The sequence below is a fragment of the Macaca thibetana genome, chromosome 10 (genome assembly GCF_024542745.1).
Source record: "Macaca thibetana thibetana isolate TM-01 chromosome 10, ASM2454274v1, whole genome shotgun sequence".
In the NCBI taxonomy this organism is placed as follows: domain Eukaryota; kingdom Metazoa; phylum Chordata; class Mammalia; order Primates; family Cercopithecidae; genus Macaca; species Macaca thibetana.
The window spans coordinates 19,090,609-19,110,495 of record NC_065587.1 but is presented as its reverse complement, the minus strand read 5'-3'; the positions used below and the strand labels follow the sequence as shown (position 1 = coordinate 19,110,495).

General features: G+C 46.6%; 2 protein-coding genes across 18 annotated transcripts in view; one reads left to right on the top strand and one right to left on the bottom strand.

The window, feature by feature from the left end:
- The window catches only part of PRR14L (proline rich 14 like), a 71,865-nt gene extending 67,750 nt beyond the window's left edge, over positions 1-4,115 (bottom strand). Inside the window, exon 1 of one of the 3 annotated variants that reach the window (XM_050806659.1) lies at positions 4,027-4,115. The gene's annotated coding sequence lies outside the window, so the exon portion shown is untranslated. Of the gene's footprint in view, positions 1-2,071; positions 3,606-3,947 lie in introns of those variants that run through there. The other 2 variants (XM_050806657.1, XM_050806658.1) reach the window with 2 other exon arrangements.
- Positions 4,116-7,582: 3,467 nt separating this feature from the next.
- Positions 7,583-19,887, top strand: part of DEPDC5 (DEP domain containing 5, GATOR1 subcomplex subunit) — a 155,198-nt gene continuing 142,893 nt past the window's right edge. For 5 of the 15 annotated variants that reach the window (XM_050806673.1, XM_050806671.1, XM_050806668.1 and 2 more), the window contains exons 1-5: positions 7,588-7,627; positions 8,495-8,612; positions 12,125-12,212; positions 13,766-13,812; positions 18,370-18,455. In XM_050806673.1, the coding sequence (XP_050662630.1) occupies positions 8,555-8,612; positions 12,125-12,212; positions 13,766-13,812; positions 18,370-18,455 (279 nt within the window). In that variant the 5' untranslated portion in view covers positions 7,588-7,627; positions 8,495-8,554. The other 10 variants (XM_050806672.1, XM_050806670.1, XM_050806677.1 and 7 more) reach the window with 4 other exon arrangements.

Here is a 19,887-nt window from a genome sequence, read left to right as displayed (position 1 = left end):
GCCAGGACTACAGGTGCGAGGCAGTGAACCCAGCAAATACTTTTATTTTTTGTAGAGACAGGGTCTCACTACATTGCCCAGGCTGGTCTTGAGCTCCTGGCCTCAAGTGATTCTCCCACCAGAGTGAGCTGCTGCACCCAGCCTTGTACTTAAGTTTTCAAAACAGTGAGTATATATTACTTATGTTAAAATGTCTAACCATTATTTCTCAAGATCTAAATGCACAGCAATAAAAACAGCTGGTAAGTTTATCATCCTTTTGTTTTATCAGTATTTTTCCAGCTGTCAGCTCTCTGCCTTAACCATCAATGTTTTTACATTAAAGTGTTCAGTGTGAAGTGAAAGGGAAGAGTGAGTAACACATGCCTATAAAATGTAGACAGGGATTTACAGCTTAATCTTTGCTAATCACTTATATCAACCTATTGGGTGAGGATACCAGATAATTACCTAGTTTGAGGTATAGGCAAAAAATAAACCATAGATTTATGAATGACTCTTGACAGCTGCTACTGGCTTGTCTTTATCACAACACAAACAAGTACTGTATTAGATTGTGTAGGGAATGGAGTTATTCCCAAAAAGTGACTAATACTTATAGGAAGTATGAAAATTATTATTATTCCAGTAAAAGTAGAAATTATTTTATGTTGAGGACAATTATTTCATGCTCACTCTTTGCAAATGCACAAATACTTCTCCCAGCAGTCTTTTTTTTTTTTTTTGACACGGAGTCTCGCCGTTGCCCAGGATGGAGTGTGGTGGCGCGATCTTGGCTCACTGCAAGCTCTGCCTCCTGGGTTCACGCCATTCTCCTACCTCAGTCTCCCAAGTATAGCTGGGACTACGGGTGCCTGACACCATGCTCGGCTAATTTTTTGTTTGTTTGTTTTTTGTATTTTTAGTAGAGACGGGGTTTGACCGTGTTAGCCAGGACGGTCTCGATCTCCTGATCTCGTGATCTGCCCGCCTCAGCCTCCCAAAGTGCTAGGATTACAGGCCTGAGCCACTGCACCCCGCCCTCTCCCAGCAGTCTTTTTTTTTTTTTTTTTTTTTTTGAGACAGAGTCTTGCTCTATTGCCCAGGCTGAAGTGCAATGGCACAATCTTGGCTCATGCAACCTCCACCTCCCGGGTTCAAGCGATTCTTCTCCCTCGGCCTCCTGAGTAGCTGGGATTACAGGTGCCTGCCACCACGCCCGGCTAATTTTTTGTAATTTTAGTAGAGATGGGGTTTCACTGTGTTAGCTAGGATGGTCTTGATCTCCTGACCTCGTGATCTGCCCACCTCAGCTTCCCGAAGTGCTGGGATTATAAGCGTGAGTGAGCCACTGTGCCCGGCCTAACTGCTGGTCTCTTCAGCAGGAAGCCAGGGTCCCTTATCCTGCTCCCACATACTAGCTGCTGAGTCTTGAGTGTGTTAAGTGAAAGTTAAGTGAACTTTCCCGGGCTTGTTTTTCACATATTCATCAAAATAAGTTCAAAGGGTCCTATCACCCATAAAAAATCCCAAGACTCCAAAGAATAACTTTTCTATTTCCCTTTGTTTCAGAAAAGCACACCTACAGACACCAACAATGGTGGTATAGAGCTCCCACTAATCCCCTCTGCAATTACTCGAAGGCATTTGAGGTAATTTAAGAACACTTTACATATAAAAAAAGATGGTAAGCTTTCCTTTAGCGTGCTTTCAGGTAATTTGGCAGTGTTAATTCCTAGCCCACCAAAAAAACAAAAACAGGAAAACAAACCTACCAGTGAAGGATTAACATTGCTGCTCTCAATCTCATCAGAATACATTTTATAACACTAAAAACCTGACAAAGTGGCAACTTTTAGTCATTCAAACACTCCCCAAAAGTTCTAGAGGTCGAAAATTTACAACAGGCAAAAAATAAGAAAGCCAAAAAAAAAAAAAAAAAAAAAAAAAAAAACCACAAAGAAAACAGAACCTAAAACCGTGTGCCCCAACAATCCCGAATCTGAAAGTCTCCCCTCCCTTTAATTCCAAAGCAAAGGGGCTGTTAATAACACTAGGCACTGCCATGCTTGCTTCAGGGAACAATACTCACAATAATGACCAGGCCCTCAGAAGCTCGCAATACTCTTTTCACCTTGAGAAAGGGGCTTTCTTTTCCAAAGATTCAGACATTGTAGTCATTCCCTCCGTGAGGGAATTTGGAGAATGGGCCTCTTCTTGAGAAAGAGAAAGAAGAGTCTTTTAATAAAATCCCAAGACAAACTGAAAGTGAGGCAGGGAAGTTCATACACTAAACAGGGCCAAGCGCTTCAACGAGGAGCGTGCAGAAAATCTCAAAAGCATCAAGGACTATTTCCCATTTCCTCCCTTTAATAACATCCAGAAAAAGGATCCCTCTGTCTCCACGTAAGGAGTGAAACCGTGGAAAAGCTCCTGATTTCTACTGACAGAGGCTTCCTGTATAAAAGATTTTCATCTCTTTTACAAAGGAAAAGGAGAAAAGAAACAATCTGTGTCATTCTGGATATACAAGAGGGAAGAGATCGCTCCTCAAAGGTACAGAGTCTTCATTTTCTTGGGAGAGCAAAAGAAAGGAAGAACTTGGAATCGCCCACTTGGGGGGTAGGAAGGACGTGCAGATGGAATATTTTTTGTCACTACAGTAAGTCAGGGAGTGGGAGAGGACATCTCCAACCAGTCAGGAAGAAGTGATACCTTCTGTGGACAAAGGAAGGGCTGGCTTCTGGCATCAGGTCTCCCTTTCTCTTAAGAGGACAGACCTGTTTCCAAAAGCTAAGTCTTTTTTTCTTGATTATTTTCATTGATGCTCTCTTTGTTAATTGGGGGGGGGGGTATTGTACAGTAGGATCTAAGGGGACTGGAAATGTCTCTTTCTCTAACCCCTAAGTGGGAGGGAGTCTTCCACTCCAGTGAGAAAGGATGCTCGAACACTTGTGATGGGGGTTGGGAGGGGCACGCATGGAAAAATATGCTTCTCTGTGCAAGATATTAATTTTCTTTTTTAACAGATGAAGTTAAGAGTAACAGCAACAGCTTACCAAAAGCTTACTATGTAATTAGTATTTACACAAATGCTCCCTTAGCCCGCATGACAATTTTAAGAAAACAGAACCCAAATTGGAGATGGACTGAGATTGAGACAAGTTAAACAAATAGTCAAGGTCACAAAGATGTTAAGTGAGAGACCCAGGTTTGTAACTATCACACTCCAAAAGCCATGCTCTTAATTGTGCAAGGGAAAGGAGCTCACTGCACACCAAGAGGTTTAAAGGGAAGAAGAGAAGCGAGGCTCCCTCTGTGGACATCGCGATGGGAGAGGGAGAAAGGTTGACTTCTGATACCATAAAGTAAATTTTCAGGGTCTTCCTCTCCGTATCTTGGGGTACACGTGAAAAATAAAGGAGGAAGGTAAGTCTCTTTCTTACTGGGAAGAAAGATCCCCTCTGTCACTTTCAGGCAAGTTGAGTCTCACTCTTCACCTGGGGGACGCTGACCAAAGTTGGGGGAAAGGTCTCATTTAGGGGTTATCTCTTACTCCTCCTCAGGATAAGTTCAGAATGCCCCTCGAACCCCGGGAGTGGGTCTCCCTCTGCTGACCAACGGATGAGCGCTAAGAAAGAGCGTACGCCTCCGACAAGGGGCGTCGTCCTCTGCGAGGAGATAAGTTGGGGGATCCCTGTCGTATCGAGGTTGAAGAGGAGTCTCTCTCCCGCGTCGGAGCCATAACTTGGAGAAGCCGCTTTTCTCTCTAGCGACGCGGGGCCTGGTCTCCTCCCTCTCCCTGGGTCGTTCCGCCGCCCACAGGGCAGCCTTGGTTCCTTTCCGCGCCCCAAGAAGGCTGGGGGCCCGGACTCCCCTTTAGCCAGCACCACCCGGCGGAGGGTCCCTTTAGGGCGGAGTGGGGCGGGGCGGCTACGCCCGAAGCCTTCCAGTCCCCGGCCTCTTACCCTGAGACCTGCTCCGCGGCCCACGCTTGCCCAGCCAGCTCAGCCTCTGCAGCTGCAGCCCAGTCGTCGCCAAGTCTACCTGAGCCTACGGAGCCGACAGAGCCCGGGGACGCTCCGGCCGCCGCCACCTCTTCGTCTCTATGGTCCCCCTGCACTTCCTCATCCGGGGCCCGAGCCAGCCATGCGGACTCGCCCAAATCCCGCCCCCGCACCGCGCGCGCGCACTCCAAGGGGAGGCTCTTCCTGCTTCTGACCTCCCGCCCTCTGCTAACCCCAGCCTCCCTCAATCCCGCCCCTGCGACTCAAATTTTCAAAGGGAAGCACAACTTTTGGCGCTGCTCCCGCTGAGCCACAGGACCCAGTGCCTACGTCCACTGCTGTCACCCTGTTCCAGTCCACCGTTTTTCTAGTCTGGACGGCTACAATTCTAAGGGCCTGCCTGCTTCCACTCTGGCAGCCCAAGAGATCTTATTATACTGGAAATAGTGTTTTGGGTCACGACACTCCTCTGCTTCTTCTCATCACAGTGACCGCTAAATAAACGGCACCCCTGCCTCCAGTTGGTTACAGAACCTTGTTTTATTTTCTTCATAGCTTTAACAGTAGCTGCAATTTCTGTGTCTCATCTCTCTATTGACTCGTTTATAATTTATCTTCCTCCACCTTGTCTGTTTTGTTCATCACTTAATGCTCAGCACCAACAGCAGTGTCCAGCACAAAACTAGACACTAGACGGACATTTGAAGGAAGGAAGAAATGTTTATCCAGGGGAAGAATTGAGGCGGCACAGAGAATTAAATCGACTTGCTCCAAATCATACACCTTTGTGTTAAAAAATAGAACTCGACCAGGCGCCGTGTCTCTCGCCTGTAATCCCAGCACTTTGGGAGGCGAAAGCGGGAGAAGTACTTCAGCCCAGAAGTTTGAGACCAGCCTGGGCAACACAGTGAGACATCGTCTCTGCCAAAAAACAAACAAACAAACAAGAAACAAACAGCTGGGTCTGGTGATGTGTGACTGTAATCCCAGCTACTCTGGAGGCTGAGGCAGGAGGATCACTTGAGCCTGGAAGGTTGAGGCTGCAGTGAGCGGTTATCATGGCACTGCACTCCAGCCTGGGTGACACAGCAAGACTCTTTCTCAAAACAAAACAAAAATTGCTCAGATGTTGATGCACCTGTGCTCCTAGCTACTGGGGAGCCTGAAGCGGGAGGATCGTTTGAGCCCAGGAGTTTGAAGCTGCATTGAGCTATGATGGTACCACCACTGCACTCCAGCCTGGGCAAGAAAACAAGACCCTGTCTCTTAAAAAAACAAAAACAAAAACAAAAAAACTGAACGATTCAAAGTTTCTTTTCTTTTCTTTTTGAGACGGAGTCTTGTTCTGTCACCAGGCTGGAGTGCAGTGGCGGGATCTCGGCTCACTGTGACCTCTGCCTCCCAACCTCTGCCTCCTGGGTTCAAGAGATTCTCCTGCCTTAGCCTCCTGAGTAGCTGGGATTACAGGCGCATGCCACCATGCCCAGCTAATTTTTGTATTTTTTAGTAGAGACGGGGTTTCACCATGTTGGCCATGCTGGTCTCGAACTCCTGACCTCAAGTGATCCGCCCGCCTCAGGCTCCTGGCCTTCAGAGTTTCTTTATGAGAGTGGCCAAGTTAAAAAGTTAAAATATATGCCTTTTTAAGACGTCCCATTATAGACATCTCTCAGGAGACGGAATAAAACTCCCTTGAGGGCTAAGAAGAGAGAATTCTATTAGCTTCCTCTGAGATGGAAGAATGTCCCATCAACCACTGTCTCTAAAGACAGAAACTATCTTGGGGGATCTGGGTGTGTCTCCTGAAGTGGCAACATAGAAACATTTTTAAACATAACATTGTTATTCTTAAAAAATTTTGTAACTGTTGCAATCCACTTCATCATATATGTTTTATTACAAGATAAATAATTTTAGCCAGGAGTGGTGGCTTGCCCTGTAGTTCCCAGTCCCTTGGGAGGCTGAGGCAGAAGAATCGCTTGAGCCCAGGAGATTGAGGTTGCAGTGAGCTATGATAGCACCACTGCACTCCAGCCTGGGCAACAGAGCTAGACCCTGTCTCGGAAAGAAAAAAATAAAACCTGGCTGCAGTGACTCATACCTGTAATCCCAGAACTTTGGGAGGCCAAGGCGAACGGATTGCTTGAGCCCTGGAGTTTGAGACCAGCCAGGGCCACATGGCAAAACCCCGTCTCTACAAAAAACACAAAAATTAGTTGGCACGGACCTGTAATTCCAGCTACTAGGAGGATGAGGTGGGAGGATCCCATGAGCGGGGGAGGCAGAGATGGCAGTGAGCCAAGATCGCGCCACTGCACTCCAGCCTGGGTGAGGGTGACCTCATCTCAAAAAAAAAAAAAAAAAAAAAAAAATCGCAATTACTTAATACTTGCGTTATTTACCTAACTTCTCCTGAGTCCCAACGTAAAGGCATCCATGCTTAAGAACGTTGCTTGTCCTGTCCCAGGATCCCCTTGGTCCACTGTAGAATGTTTCACTACGGTATACCATGGTTTTTCTTTCAACATTTTTAAGTTTCCCAAATCCGTAAGAAACGGGCACCGTAAGCATTAAAGATATAAAAAAATGTAAGACAAGTGCTGTGTCGTTTAGACTTAGCAGTGTGATTAGAAGCAGCAGAGGAGTGGCGTGACCGAGACACTGATTCCAGTTATAAGATCTCTCGGGCTGCAAGAGGGGAAGCAGGGAGGTCCTATCGAGTTGCTGCCGCTCAGGTCGGAAACGGTGGACTGGACTTGGGGGCGGGGATATCAGTGGCAGCAGGCGGAGCCGGCAATTGTCAGGAGCCTTCGGCGAGAGCCTGACCCGGCCCACCCAGCTCTCTGGTTTTCTGCTGGGAGAGAAAGATATCCTGACAGATTCAAGTTTAGGCTGTGCCCTGGGAATGACCAAAGGATGTTGGTTAAAGGCTCTGTTCTGGGAGCGGGTCAGGATTCGTCCTTGCTTCCTTCTGAAGGGTTTTGTGTCCTCAGGCTGTTTCCCGGTTTGTGAAATAGGATAGTATCTGCCTCCTGAATCCATCACGTAATAGGGATGCAATGATTACATAAGGACTGTGAAGGCAGGCAGCCATTCTTATTAAAATACCAGAGGGGCGCAGAAAGTCCTTTGGAGTTTAAGGGTTTGAAAAGCCCCCGGTAAGTGGACACTTCCCAGCAGGGGCCATCACACTAACTCTCGCGTGCTCAGCCCCTTGCATTTTACAGAAGTCCTCCCAGAAACTCTCGTTGGCGCCTCTTAGCAGCCCAGTGAAGCCACAGGAGTCATTAACCTCGTTCATGTAACAGAAAACGGAGCTCTGAGGGATCTCGTTTCCCCTACGGGGAGACCACTAAGTCGCAAACGAAGCTCTGTGGCCATGGGTCTATTTCGGATAGACTGGGAGGAAATGGATTTCCTCCGTGGGGCGGGAGGCTCTAAGGCTCGAGGGCAGGAAACGCCAGGAGGTGGCCCAAGCAAGAGGCCGCACGCAATACCCCGCCTCCGGCTCAAGCCCCGGATGAGGAAGTGGCGCGGCCACAGAGACGAGGCGGAGGCCCGGCGAGAGCGGCGCGGAGGCGCCAGGGCGGGAAGGGGGCGGGGCCCCGGGGCGGAGCCACCGGAGCGGCGAGGGTTCTCAGGTGAGCGTTACACGGTCGGGGCGGGCCTTGCAGGCGCTTCAGGCTCAGGGGCGGAAGCAGCGCGGGCCGCGAGGGCGTAGGCGGGGTATCTGGAGGAGGCGCGGGGAACCTGGAGAGGGTCCAGCCCTCGGGGCCCCGGCCAGAGGCGGGAAGGGGCTCCAGAGCTTCGGTGAGTGGAGCTGCCCGCCCCAGACTCGGGACTGAGGGGGGCTTGAGGTAGGGGGCCTTGGCCCAGGTTCGAGTCCTGGCCCTCATTCCCAATCCGCTGTGTGACCTTGGACAAGTCTCTCTCCCTCTCTGAGCCTCAGCGGCCTCAGCTGTGAAAGGGAGTCAGGGAAGGTACGCTGAGAGTTCACACAGACCGAGGTTTGGGGGGAGGAAACTCCTGCCTTCCTCTTCTTTGTGGTCGCCTTGCTCAGGACGTTGGCAGCAAAATGAGGATGGTGGGAGTATCTCTAAGTCTCAAGTGACCTTGAGCAAGTCCCTTGCCGTGACTCACACTTTCATCATCTACAAAATGAGTGGGCTAACTTCTTTTAAGATGTCCTTAATGTTCGGTTGTTATTGATGTAGATGGAGACAAGGTAATGAGTACCCATTCACCGCAATGCTTCCCTTTTAGGGTGTGATAGAATACCTTCTCCTAGGTTTGACTAGCCCCTGGCGTGAATTCCCCTTAGTTCTTGGATTCTGTGGTTCTGTTTGTTCTCCATCGCTCCTTGTAACTGGAGAAGTGACTTCATCCAAGAGTCGCTTGGCACCGCTTCACAGCAGAGCAACACCAGTATCTTCACTGGCCTAAAATCAAAGAGTGGTTGCAAGGAAAAGTCTGACTTTCCAACCTTTTTGTTTGTATTTCAATGGCAGGGAGGCAAGATGACTTCTCTGCCCCAAGCTTGGAACAGCTAAAGGGAAAAACAGTGCAAGATGAGAACAACAAAGGTCTACAAACTCGTCATCCACAAGAAGGGCTTTGGGGGCAGTGGTCAGTATCGATTGGTCTTTAGAGGTTTTGTAAGTTGGCTGAGGTTCTGGTGTGTGCAATGCCTTGAAATTACACACTGACTCGTGACAATTGAGGCTAAACAGGCAAAGCAACAAGGAGGATGGCAGGACCCTTCTAAATGCATTTGCATTCAGACTTTTAAGGAACATTATGAATGCTGCCGGTTTACTACCTTTCATTTGTTGAATTGCATTGTTTATTACAAATCTTCCGTGTATGTTCCATAAAATTCTAGCCTGCACTGGTTTGGCAGGTAAGAGAAACTAAAACCATATATCAGTTTTTACATTGAGTGAGAGAGAAGCAGCATAGATGTGCACAGAGCAGGTATGATCAAAGCATGAACTTTCGCCTGGCTTCTAGGCATGGGAAGAAGGGGCAGGATACAGCATGGTATCCTGCACTGAACTATAGTTTGAATATCTGCTCTACTTATAATTTTCCTGGTGACCTTGAACAAGCTCCTAGTGTACCTTATCTGAAAGTTGAGGGGCTTTAGAATAGTTTCTCTTAACATCTATTTTTTTTTTCCTTTCCTTTCTTTCTTTTTTTTTTTTTTTTTTTTTGAGACATGGTTCCCCATTTGCCCAGGCTGGTCTGGAACTCCTGAGCTCAAAGGATCCTTCCACCTCAGCCTCCCTAGTAGTTGGGATTACAGGCATGAGCCACTGTACCCAGCTCTCCTTAGCACCTTGAGTCCATAAATCTGAAGAATAAAAGGGCACTTAGTATACTTTTTTTTTCTTTTGTGAGGGAGTAATTTTCCGTTCTGTCTTGACAGCCTTATTCAGAAATTGGAGTTAACAATATAATGAGTCATTTTATTTTATTATTTATTGACTTATTTATTTTTTTTTGAGACAGAGTCTTGCTCTGTCGCCAGACTGGAGTGCAGCGGCATGATCTCAGCTCACTGCAACCTCCACCTTCCAGGTTCAAGCAATTCTCCTGCCTCAGCCTCCCGAGTAGCTGGGATTACAGGTGCATGCCACCATGCCCAGCTATTTTTTTTTTTGTATTTTAGTAGAGACAGGGTTTCACTATGTTTCCCAGGCTGGTCACAAACTCCTGAGCTCAGACAATCCGCCCGCCTCGGCCTCCCAAAGTGCTAGGATTACAGGCATGAGCCACCGCGCCCCACATGAGTCTTTTTAATGTTGTGTTTTAGGGTGTATTTACTTCTGCATTATGTAGATACAAGCCTCCAGAGGGAAAGGACGACCAAAAAGGGAAAACAATAGTTTCTCTATCATAGAGCCTTGTGAAGCTTAAGTAAGGTGGTACATGTAATGCATTTAGCAGAGTATTAGACTCTGTGCTCAATAAATGAAGCCGTTATAATTACCAGACTACAGGCATTGCTATATTTAAACTACAATTTCTGCTAAAATGTACAGTTTATTGTTATTACTTTGTATGCTGTTGATATTGCCTAAGTATTTGTGGAGTGGAATAAAACATAACTTTTGGCAGAGAGAAGGATACAGTATATACAATGTATACAAATACATATTTTGATGTATAAAATACAAAGGTAGCTAGATGCTGTATCCAGTCTTCTGCAAGACTATAGATCAAAATACAACTAACAGCTGGACATGGTAGCTCATGACTGTAATCCTGGCGTTTTGGGAGGCCAAGGTGGGCAGATCACATGAGGTCAGGAGTTCAGGACTAGCCCGGCCAACATAGTGAAACCCCATCTCTGCTAAAAATACAAAACTTAGCCAGGTGTCGTAGTGCGTGCCTGTGATCTCAGCTACTAGGGAGGCTGAGGCACGATAATTGCTTGAACCCAGGAGGCAAAGGTTACTGTGAGCCAAGATCACGCCACTGCACAGCCTGGGCAATAGAGCAAGACCCTGTCTTTAAAAATAAAAATAAAAATAATAAAAAAGAAACAACCAACAGATATTAGGCGTATACCTGTGCCAGACGCAATGATTATGAATACTGCAAGGTTCTTTGTCCCTAAAGAGCTTTCAGTTTTGTAAGACAGACATGCAAAAAGGAAATGATAAAACCAAGCAGAAGGGAATGTATTCTCAGGGACCTTAATTGAGACTGTGTAAATTAGGGGGGAAGCTCAACGGAGGATTTGTCGTGAAACTGTCGGTGGAAATATAGCAGATAAAATTAGGGATGCTGGGTGCTGTGGTGTGTGCCTGTAGTCACAGCTACTCAAGAGGCTGGGACAGGAAGATCACTTGGGCCCAGGAGTTTCAGACTATAGGACATTATGTTGATTGGGTGTCTGAAATAAGTTCTGCGTCAGTCTAGTGACCTCCCAGGAGTGGGGGACCACCAGGTTGCCTTAGGAAATGTGAACCACCTCAGGTTGGGAACAGAGCAGGTCAAAACTCCTGTGCTGATCAATAGTGGGATTGTCCTTATAAATAGCCACTGTACGCCAGCCTAGGCAACAACAAGACCTTATTTCTAAAAACAAAACAAAAATTTGGGAGTAACCCATTGTTTGATTTTATTAGGCGAAATTTTTGTTGGATCTGGTTATATTTGAAATCTAGATATACTTAATTGTCATGATATTAGCATAATTAAAAGGGATGTTTTTCCTCCCAAATTAAAACAGCGAAACAGTCATTCTGTCTTTATGCTTCTGAGTTTGCAATATTTGAGAGAGTTCTCCCCATCCCTGGTAGAGGGGCAGGGGTAGATAAACATAAAAGCACATCCCTCTTATTTTATTTTATTTATTTATTTATTTTTGAGACGCAGTCTCACTCTGTCGCTCAGGCTGGAGTGCAGTGGTGTGATTTCAGCTCACTGCAACCTTCGCCTCCTGGGTTCAAGTGATTCTCCTGCCTCGGGCTCCCAAGTAGCTGGGATTACAGGCGCCCACCACCACGCCCGGTTAATTTTTGTAGTTTTAGTAGAGACGGGGTTGCGCCATGTTTGCCAGGCTGGTCTTGAACTCCTGACCTCAGGTGATCCATCCATCTCGGCCTCCCAAAGTGTTGAGATTACAGGCGTGAGCCACTGCTCCTGGCCTCTCTGAGGTTATTTTCTTACTCCTGTTAAATCTAAAGATTTACTCTGAGGGTCACATTAAGATACTGTTTGGGAAATTCTTTGAACATTGAATAACTGTAAGGAATTGTGCTGTATCTATGGAAACCAGCCTGTTTTGTTCCTGTTATATGCCAGATACACAATATTTGAAGGGGTAAAAGGCTGTCCAGAAGCCTAATTCCCAGATACTGAGGGCTGCTCTGTCCCTGGAAGCAATGTAGTAGTAGAGAGAGCACGGAGTATGGAGACAAAGGTACCTGAGCACCATCCCACTCCACTGCTCTTGGTGTTCCTGTGTGAATCCATTAGTCACTGTAAGCCTCATTTCAAAATAGAGCCTCATCTGTCAATGGTGTGGCAATACTATCCTGATAGGGTTGTGAGGAACCAGTAATGAGAACATACACAATGTACCTAATGAGTGTTTTTCTACTTGAAGTCGCTGAATTGTCTTTCAGATGATGAGCTAGTTGTGAACCCCAAAGTGTTTCCTCACATCAAGCTTGGAGACATTGTAGAGATTGCACACCCCAACGATGAATACAGGTGAGTGTCTCTTAGGATCCATGGAACTGGGCAATTCACTGTTTCCAGATGATGTCCAAGGGATTTGAAGGGCAGATAACTCTCTTTGCCTTTCAAAATGTTCATGCTGTGGTGGCTCAAGCCTGTAATTCCAGCACTTTGGGAGGCTGAGGTGGGGTAGGTCATTTGAGCCCGGGAGTTCGAGACCAGCCTGGGCAACATAGTGGGACCCTGTCTTAAAAAAAAAAAAAAGCTCATGCCTTCTAGGATTTGATCAACAAATAATTTTTCAAAAGTTGTCCATTCCTGCTCCTCCTTTTTTTTTTTTTTTTTTTTTTGAGATGGAGTCTAGCTGTGTCACCTAGGCTAGAGTGCAGTTGTGTAATCTCAGCTCATTGCAACCTCTGCCTCCCAGGCCTAGGTGATTCTTCTGCCTCAGCCTCCCCAGTAGCTGAGATTAGAGGCATGCGCCACCATGCCCGGCTAATTTTGCATTTTTAGTAGAGACAGGTTTTCACCATGTTGCCCAGGCTGGTCTTGAACTCCTGACCTCAGGTAATCCACCTGCCTTGGCCTCCCAACGTGCTGGGATTACAGGCATGAGGCACCGCAGCTGGCCTAATTTTTGTATTTTTTAGTAGAGAGTGGGGTTTCACCATATTGGCCAGGCTTGTCTCAAGCCATCCACCCTGCTAGGCCTCCCAAAGCACTGAGATTACAGGCATGAGCCACCATACCCAGCCGTTTTTTTTGTTTTATGTTTTTTTTTGAGACAAAATCTCACTCTGTCACCCAGGCTGAAGTGCAATGGTGCGATCTCGGCTCACTGCAACCTCCGCCTGCTGGGTTCAAGCCATTCTCCTGCCTCAGCCTCCTGAGTAGCTGGGATTACAGGTGCATGCCACCACGCCTGGCTAATTTTTATATTTTCAGTAGAGATGGGATTTCACCATTTGGTCAGGCTGGTTTTGAACTCCTGACCTCGTGATCCGCCTGCCTTGGCCTCTTAAAGTGCTGGGATTACAGGTGCGAGTTACCGCACCATGCCCAACCTTTTTTTTTTTTAAAGAGACAGAGTCTCACTCTGTCACTCAGGCTGGAGTGCAGTGGTGTGACCTCGGCTCACTGTAACCTCTGCCTCCCAGTTTCAAGCGATTCTTCTGCCTCAGCTTGTCGAGTAGCTGGGACTGCAGGTGTGGGCCACCCCACCTGGCTAATTTTCATATTTTTAATAGAGACAGGGTTTTGCCATGTTGACCAGGCTGGTCTCGAACTTCTGACTTCAGATGATCCACCCGCCTTGGCCTCCCAAAGTGTTGGGATTATAGGCATGAGCCACTGTGCCTGGCCTCTTTCTGGTTTTAAAGCTGAGATGACAACTGAAGGGTTGTGTAGCGTTTATCCATTTCCTTTGGTGCATATGGAGTTTCTTTGTTTCTAAGGGAGCTTTCTCTCATTGTTGTGCTGTAAGTCACAGACTGTCCAGAGTGACCTATTTGCCTTTTGTAGGGGATGAAGGATGCTAGGGAGTTACTGCTCACGGTATCCCAACTCTCTGTTGCTTTCTTTTTCAGCCCTCTGCTTTTGCAGGTCAAGTCACTTAAGGAAGATTTACAGAAGGGTAAGAATTACATCATTCTTAGAATTTTTTTTTTTTTTTTTTTTTTGAGACGGAGTCTGGCTCTCTCCCCCTGGCTGGAGTGCAGTGGCGCGATCTCGGCTCACTGCAAGCTCCGCCTCCCGGGTTCCTGCCATTCTCCTGCCTCAGCCTCCCAAGTAGCTGGGACTACAGGCACCCGCCACCGTGCCCGGCTAATTTTTTGTATTTTTAGTAGAGGCGGGGTTTCACCGTGGTCTCGATCTCCTGACCTTGTGATCCGCCCGCCTCGGCCTCCCAAAGTGCTGGGATTACAGGCGTGAGCCACCGCGCCCGGCCAGAATTTTTTATTTACTGCCTCAGAAACTGTAAGAAACCTCTCTTCATAATTTCAAGGGATGAGGGCAAGTAATTCTTTTCTTTTTTTAAAAAATTTTAATTTAATTTTCAATTCAGGCAGTACATGGGCATGTTTGTTACATGGGTATATTGTGTACTGGTGGGGATTGGGCTTCTGTTGTATCCATTACTCACACAGTGAACCTTGTATCTGACAGAACAGATACAGAACATTGTATCTGTGTCTGAACATTGTATTTTTCAACCCTCATTCTCTTCTCCATCCTTCTTTTTGGAGTCCCAAGTGTCTATTATTTCCATCCCACTTATAGGTAAGTACATGCAGTATTTGATTTTCTGTTTGTGAGTTAGTTCACTTAGGATAACGGTGGCCTCCAACTCCATCTGTGTTGCTGCAGTGGATGTGATTTCATTTTTTTATGGCTGCAGTTCTCTTCTTATCAAATTGTGTTCCCGCTAAAAAAAAATTGTCAAGTTGACGCTTATCGTCCCAGCTACTCTGTACTCTGGAGGTTGAGGTGGAAGGATAATTTGAGCCCGATAATTTAAGGTTACAGTGAGCTATAATGGTGCCACCACACTCTAGCCTGTTCAACAGAGACCCTATCTCAAAAAAAAAAAAAAAAAAAAAAAAGGCCAGGCATGGTGGCTCATGCCTGTAATCGCAGCACTTTGGGAGACTGAGGCAAGTGGATTGCCTGAGCTCAGGAGTTTGCAACCAGCCTGGGCAAAACGGTGAAACCCCGTCTCTACTAAAATACAAAAAATTAGCTGGGTGTGGCGGCATGCACCTATAGTCCTAGCTACCCGGGAGGCTGAGGCAGGAGAATTACTTGAACCCGGGAGGCGGAGGTTACAGTGAGCCGAGATTGCGCCACTGCACTCCAGCCTGGGCAACAGAGCGAGACTCTGTCTCAAAAAAAAGAAAAGAAATACACAACCTGCCTGTTGCCCAGGTTGGTCTTGAACTCCTGGCCTCAAGTGGAGTTCCTCACACCTTGACCTCCCAAAATGCTGGGGTTGCAGGTGTGATCCACCACATCTGTCCCATTTTTTCACAAACGATTTGTTAAATGCCTAGTCTGGGTGAGTAGGGATTGGGGAGGAAGAAATATTTATTTATGATTGCCCACCACATGTGCAAGGCACTGTCCTGGGAGCTTTGTGTAATCTAGCTTTATCTTCTCAACAACTCTTGAGTGAGTGAGGAAGTTTATTCTCTGCCGGACTATACAGTCTAGGCATAGCCAGAAGCGGTGATTCCTGCTTACTCATTCTGGATTCAGATCCTTTGTTTTTCCCTCTTATCACTATGCCATGCTGTTCAAGGAACCAGAATGTCAATTGACAGTAAATAAGATACTCTTAAATAGTTCTTAAGAGAAAAAAACAAAAAAATTCTGGGTTGCTTTAATGGGCTTTGATGGCTGGGTGCAGTGGCTGACACCTGTAATCCCAGCACTTTGGGAGGCTGAGGTAGGTGCATCACCTGAGGTCAGGAGTTTGAGACCATCCTGACCAACATGGAGAAACCCCATCTCTACTAAAAATATAAAATTAGCCAGGCATTGTGGCGCACGCTTGTAATCCCAGCTACTCAGGAAGCTGAGGCAGGAGAACTGCTTGAATCTGGGAGGCAGAAGTTGCAGTGAGCTGAGATTGCGCCATTGCACTCCAGCCTGGGCAGCAAGAGCAAAACTTTGTCTCTAAATAAATAAGCTAATTAATTAAATAAAGGGCTTTGATGTCACCCACTCTTTTTTTTTTGTTTCTGTTTTTTTAAGAGATGGAGTTTCACTGCGTTGCCCAGGCTGGAGGCTGGAGTGCAGCGGCACGGTCTTGGCTCACTGCAACCTGCGCCTCCTGGGTTCAAGTGATTCTCCTGCCTCAGCGTCCCAGGTAGTTAGGACTACAGGTGTGCACCACCATGCCTGGCTAATTTTTATATTTTTATTTTTATTTTTTTGAGAGGAAGTCTCACTCTGTTACCCAGGATAGAGTGCAATGACGTGGTCTCAGCTCACTGCAATCTCCGCCTCCTGGATTCAAGGGATTCTCCTGCCTCAGCCTCCCGAGTAGCTGGGACTACAGGCGCGCACCACCACACCCGGCTAATTTTTGTATTTTTAGTAGAGACAGAGTTTTACTGTGTTGGCCAGGCTAGTCTTGAACTGCTGACCTCTTGATCTGCCCACCTCAGCCTCCAAAAGTGCTGGGATTACAGGCATGAACCACCATGCCCAGCCTAATTTTTATATTTTTAGTAGAGATGGGGTTTCACCATGTTTGGCCAGGCTGGTCTCAAACTCCTCACCTCAGGTGATCTGCCTGCGTCAACCTCCCAAAGTCCTGGGATTACAGGCATGAGCCACTGCACCATTGCCCCTGCCTTTTTTTGTTTTCTCTTTCAGACAGGGCCTCTCTGTTGTACAAACTGGAGTGCAGTGGTGCAGTCACGGCTCACTGCAGCCTCAGCCTCCCTGGGGGCAAGTGATTCTCCATCTCCCATCTCCACCTCTGGAGTAGCTAAGACCCCAGGTACCCAGCCCACAGGATCATGCCTGGCTAATTTTTTTTTTTTTAATTTTTACTCAGGCTGGTCTTGATCTCCTGGGCCCAAGTAGTCCTCCTGCCTTGGCCTCCTAAAGTGCTAGAATTACAGGCATGAGCCACCATGCCTGGCTACCCACTCATATTTAACCATTCAATATTTCAATTTGAGGAGAAAACATTCTGTAAAACCTGGCTACTCTGGTTACACTGCCTAAGGGTTAGCCCTGCTCTGCAAGGAGCAGTAAAAAAAAAAAAAAATTAAAGTTGTCATTTTTTTTTAATGTTTTATTTTATTTTATTTTGAGATGGAGTATCCCTCTGTCGCCCAGGCGTGATCTTGGCTCACTGCAACCTCCACCTCTCAGGTTCAAGCAATTCTCCTGCCTCTGCCTCCTGAGTAGCTGGGACTACAGGTGCACGCCACCATGCCTGGCTAATTTTTTTTGTATTTTTAGTAGAGGCGGGGTTTCACCGTATGGGTCAGGCTGGTCTTTTTTTTTTTTTTTTTTTTTGAGACGGAGTGTCACTCGGTCGCCCGGGCTGGAGTGCAGTGGCTGGATCTCAGCTCACTGCAAGCTCCGCCTCCCGGGTTTACGCCATTCTCCTGCCTCAGCCTCCCAAGTAACTGGGACTACAGGCGCCCGCCACCTCGCCTGGCTAGTGTTTTGTATTTTTTAGTAGAGACGGGGTTTCACCGGGTTAGCCAGGATGGTCTCGATCTCCTGACCTCGTGATCCGCCCGTCTCGGCCTCCCAAAGTGCTGGGATTACAGGCTTGAGCCACCGTGCCCGGCCGGGTCAGGCTGGTCTTGAACTCCTGACCTCGTGATCTGTCCACCTTGGCCTCCCAAAGTGTTGGGATTACAGGCGTGAGCCACCACATTCAGCCAATTTAAAGATTTTAAAAGAATTCTATAAAACCTTAATCCTAAAAATGGCCTTCATACCTTCCCCTTATCTCCTGTCCTCTGTTATGTTTCTTACCAGACTTAAGGGCTCATTGAAAAGTTTGTTTCTTCTTTACCACTGATAACTTCATTCCAAAGAGATCTCCTTCCTCTTCTGGAATTTTATAGGTCTTTGAACTTTCTTTTCTTCCTTCTTATTTTATTTATTTATTTATTGAGACAGAGTCTCATTCTATCACCCAGGTTGGTGTGCAGTGATACAATCTCAGCTCACTACAACCTCTGCCTCTGGGGTTCAAGCGATTTTTATGCCTCAGCCTCCCGAGTAGCTTGGATTACAGGCGCCCACCATCATGCCTGGCTAATTCTTGTATTTTCAGTAGAGACAGAGTTTCACCATGTTGGCCAGGCTGGTCTCGAACTCTTGACCTCAGGTGACCTTCCTGCCTAGACCTCCCAAAGTGCTGGGATTACAGGTGTGAGCCACCATACCCAGCCTCTTCCTTCTTAAATTCTTTCTTTTCCCTCCCTTCTCCCTTTTTCTCTCCATTTTTGTTGATTGCTTAGGCTCTGGTCTTATTTCACCTAAAAAAGCAGAGAATTATTTAAATTCTAAGCTCCTGAAAGGAAGAGACTGTGTGTTGCCCATGTCAGATGATCAATTGTGTTGCTTACTGAATGTCTGAGTATTTATAGATTAGAATATATGGACCTGCTTTTTCAAAATGTGTTGTCCCAGCCAGATATTGTTTCTGTTTTAGAAACCATCAGTGTGGACCAGACTGTGACTCAAGTGTTTCGGCTAAGACCTTATCAAGATGTCTATGTTAATGTCGTAGACCCTAAGGTACGTCTTTGTTTTGGACTTGAATATCTTTTTGGAATGATTAGCACCCTTCCTCAAGGTTAGATTACTAAGGAAACAACGGGTTACTTAAGTGTAGTATTCGACTATTAAATGTGTGACCTGCTAGGTGTGGTAATTTCAGCCCATCGGGAGGCTGAGACAGGAGGATCACTTGAGGCCAGGAGTTCAAGACCAGCCTGAGTAGCATAGCTAGACCTTGTCTTTATTAAAACTTTTCTGTTTTTTTTTGAAATGGAGTCTCGCTCTGTCACCCAGACTGGAGTGCAGTGGCACGATCTCGGCTCACTGCAACCTGTGCTTCCCAGGTTCAAGCCATTCTCCTGCCTCAGCCTCCTGAGTAGCTAGGATCACAGGCCCACGCCACCACACCCAGCTAATTTTTGTATTTTGTAGAGACGGGATTTCACCATGTTGTCCAGGCTGGTCTTGAACTCCTGACCTCAGGTGATCCACCTGCCTCGGCCTCCCAAAGTGCTGGGATTACAGGCAGGAGCCACCGCGTCCTGCCTACTAAAACTTTTCTAAAAGATTAGCTGGGCGTGTTTATATGCCTGTAATCTCAACTGCTTGAAAGGCTGCAGCAGGAGGATTGCTTGAGCCCAGGAGATTGAGGCTGCAGTGAGCTGATGGCTGCACTATTGCATTTCAGCCTGGGCAATAGAACGAGACCTTGTCTTGTTAAACTAAACATGTAGGCCATGGGTGGTGGCCCATGCCTGTAATCCCAGCACATTGGGAGGCCAAGGCAGGTGGATGACTTGAGGTCAGGAGTTTGAGACCAGCTTGGGCAAAATGGTGGAACCCTGTGTCTCCTAAAAATACAAAACTTAGCTGGGTATGATGGTGCACCCCTGTAGTCCCAGCTACTAGGGAGGCTAAGGCATGAGAGTCACTTGAGCCCAGGAGGCGGAGGCTGCAGTGAGTGAGCTGAGATTGCACCACTGCACTCCAGCCTGGGCAACAGAGCACCATCCTGTCTCAAAATAAATAAGTAAATAAATAAATACGTAGCCTATATGTCGTTTAGAATGTAGGCAGTATGTAGGTTGCATTTAAAACCCACCCCCACTTTTCTTGAAGCTTGTCCTAACCATTTTTTGTATAAAAAACTATATGTAAAATTTTATATTAAAATACTAACATTTTAGAACATATTCTCATTTTTCTTCAGGAAGTGATGTTATAATAGATAAAAATTATTGTTCAGAAAGTGCTATTGGCGTTAATAGGTAAATAAAGTGCATAGCTCAGTGTCATGTTTGTGTGCCAGTATCCAGACTAAAATACAGAATGAGTCCCCCTCTACCCTTCACACTCAACGTGCTGCCGTGGCTGTAGGATTAGTTGTAGATTTACCAACTATACTGACAAGTGTGCTTTGGCAGGATATAATTCTGTTTATCAGAGTTCT